General features: G+C 34.4%; 1 protein-coding gene across 2 annotated transcripts in view; it reads left to right on the plus strand.

Moving 5' to 3' along the window:
• Positions 1-2,500, plus strand: part of adam15 (ADAM metallopeptidase domain 15) — a 48,467-nt gene that overhangs the window by 7,434 nt on the left and 38,533 nt on the right. For both annotated transcript variants that reach the window (XM_062964971.1, XM_062964970.1), the window contains exon 4: positions 946-1,018. In XM_062964971.1, coding sequence (XP_062821041.1) covers positions 946-1,018 — 73 coding nt within the window. The remainder of the gene's footprint in view (positions 1-945; positions 1,019-2,500) is intronic.

Genomic DNA, 2,500 nt, shown 5'->3' on the forward strand with positions numbered 1-2,500 from the left:
TGTGAGAGCCCTTATATAAATGGGCTACAGAGAGGGTTCTGGTATTCCGTACAATACAACCTGTTGGAATCTACCAGCGTGTGTCTTGGTGCTCCAGTCTTTGACATCTCCTGTCGGCTGACAAAGAACAGATCCCAGCCATAAAACCTCAATTACCCTCTGGTATGTGAGAGCCCCTATATAAATAGGCTACAGAGAAGATTCTGGTATTCCATACAATAAAACCTGTTGGAATCTACCAGTGTGTGTCTTGGTGCTTTCTTCTGGTGGAAGACTGACCCACAGCACAACTGGGAGAAGAGAATCTAACAATCCATAAAACCTCAATTACCCTCTGGTTTGTGAGAGCCCCTATATAAATGGGCCACAGAGAAGATTCTGGTATTCCGTACAATACAACCTGTTGGAATCTACCAGCGTGTGTCTTGGTGCTTTCTTCTGTTGGAAGGCTTACCCACAGCACAACTGGGAGAAGAGACTCTAACAATCCATAAAACCTCAATTACCCTCTGGTATGTGAGAGCCCCTATATAAATGGGCCACAGAGAAGATTCTGGTATTCCATACAATACAACCTGTTGGAATCTACCAGCGTGTGTCTTGGTGCTTTCTTCTGTTGGAAGGCTTACCCACAGCACAACTGGGAGAAGAGACTCTAACAATCCATAAAACCTCAATTACCCTCTGGTATGTGAGAGCCCCTATATAAATGGGCCACAGAGAAGATTCTGGTATTCCATACAATACAACCTGTTGGAATCTACCAGCGTGTGTCTTGGTGCTTTCTTCTGTTGGAAGGCTTACCCACAGCACCACTGGAAGAAGAGAACCTAACAAGAGGCCAGGGGGTTGGCTGGATAGTCTTTGGGGCTCCCTTTAAAGTCTTGACGAGCAGAGTCCGGCTGGCCATCTGTTCCTGGGGCTCAATGGGGTTCCTCCTTGCAGGGTCGGAGCCCAAGGCCTCACCTATGACCTTTCGGACGGATCCAGGATGGACACACATTTGGCTGGAGAAGAGGTGGGTGAGCGCTATTATTATTACTATTATTGCTATTATTATTATTATTATTATTATTATTATTATTATTACTATTACAGATACTGCAACTACTACTATTATTGCTACTATTATTATTGCCATTATTACGACTACGACTACTAATTATTACTATTATTACTATTTTTGTTACCATTATTGTCACTATTATTATCACCATTAGTACTACTAGTATTATTACCATTATTATCATTATTACTACTACTACTAATTATTACTATTACTATTTTTGTTACCATTATTGTCACTATTATTATCACCATTAGTACTACTAGTATTGTTATTACCATTATTATTATTACTACTACTACTACTAATTATTACTATTATTACTATTTTTGTTACCATTATTGTCACTATTATTATCACCATTAGTACTACAGTAGAGTCTCACTTATCCAACACTCGCTTATCCAACGTTCTGGATTATCCAACGCATTTTTGTAGTCAATGTTTTCAATACATCGTGATATTTTGGTGCTAAATTCACAAATACAGTAATTACTACATAGCATTACTGTGTATTGAACTACTTTTTCTGTCAAATTTGTTGTATAACATGATGTTTTGGTGCTTAATTTGCAAAATCATAACCTAATTTGATGTTTAATAGGCTTTTCCTTAATCTCTCCTTATTATCCAACATATTAGCTTATCCAACGTTCTGCCGGCCCGTTTACGTTGGATAAGCGAGACTCTACTGTACTAGTATTGTTATTGCCATTATTATTATTACTACTACTACTACTAATTATTACTATTATTACTATTTTTGTTACCATTATTGTCACTATTATTATCACCATTAGTACTACTAGTATTGTTATTACCATTACTACTACTACTACTACTACTACTAATTATTACTATTTTTGTTACCATTATTGTCACTATTATTATCACCATTAGTACTACTAGTATTGTTATTACCATTATTATTATTATTGCTGCTGCTTCTACTTTTATTGTTATTACCATTACTACTACTACTTATTATTATTATTGCTATTATTGCAACATTATTACCATTATTATTGCTACTTACTATTGCTACTATTATTACTAGTATCCCTACTACTATTATTAGTATTATTATCACCATTATTATTACACATATTATTATTACTATTGCTGTCACTACTACTACCATAACTTATCATAGTTACTACTGCTACTAATTATTACTATTATTACTGTTATTGTTACCATTATTATTATTACTGTTATTACCACCATTATTACTACTAGTATTATTATTACTAATATTATTGCTGCTGCTACTATATCACTACTGTTAATGTTATTATCATTATTGCTACTACTACTTATTGCTATTATTGTAACCATTATTATTACTATTACTATTATTATTATTATTATTGCTGCTGCTACTACTATCACTACTGTTACTGTTATTACCATTATTATTACTACTACTACTAC

This window comes from Anolis carolinensis, unplaced genomic scaffold, assembly GCF_035594765.1.
Source record: "Anolis carolinensis isolate JA03-04 unplaced genomic scaffold, rAnoCar3.1.pri scaffold_14, whole genome shotgun sequence".
In the NCBI taxonomy this organism is placed as follows: Eukaryota; Metazoa; Chordata; class Lepidosauria; order Squamata; family Dactyloidae; genus Anolis; species Anolis carolinensis.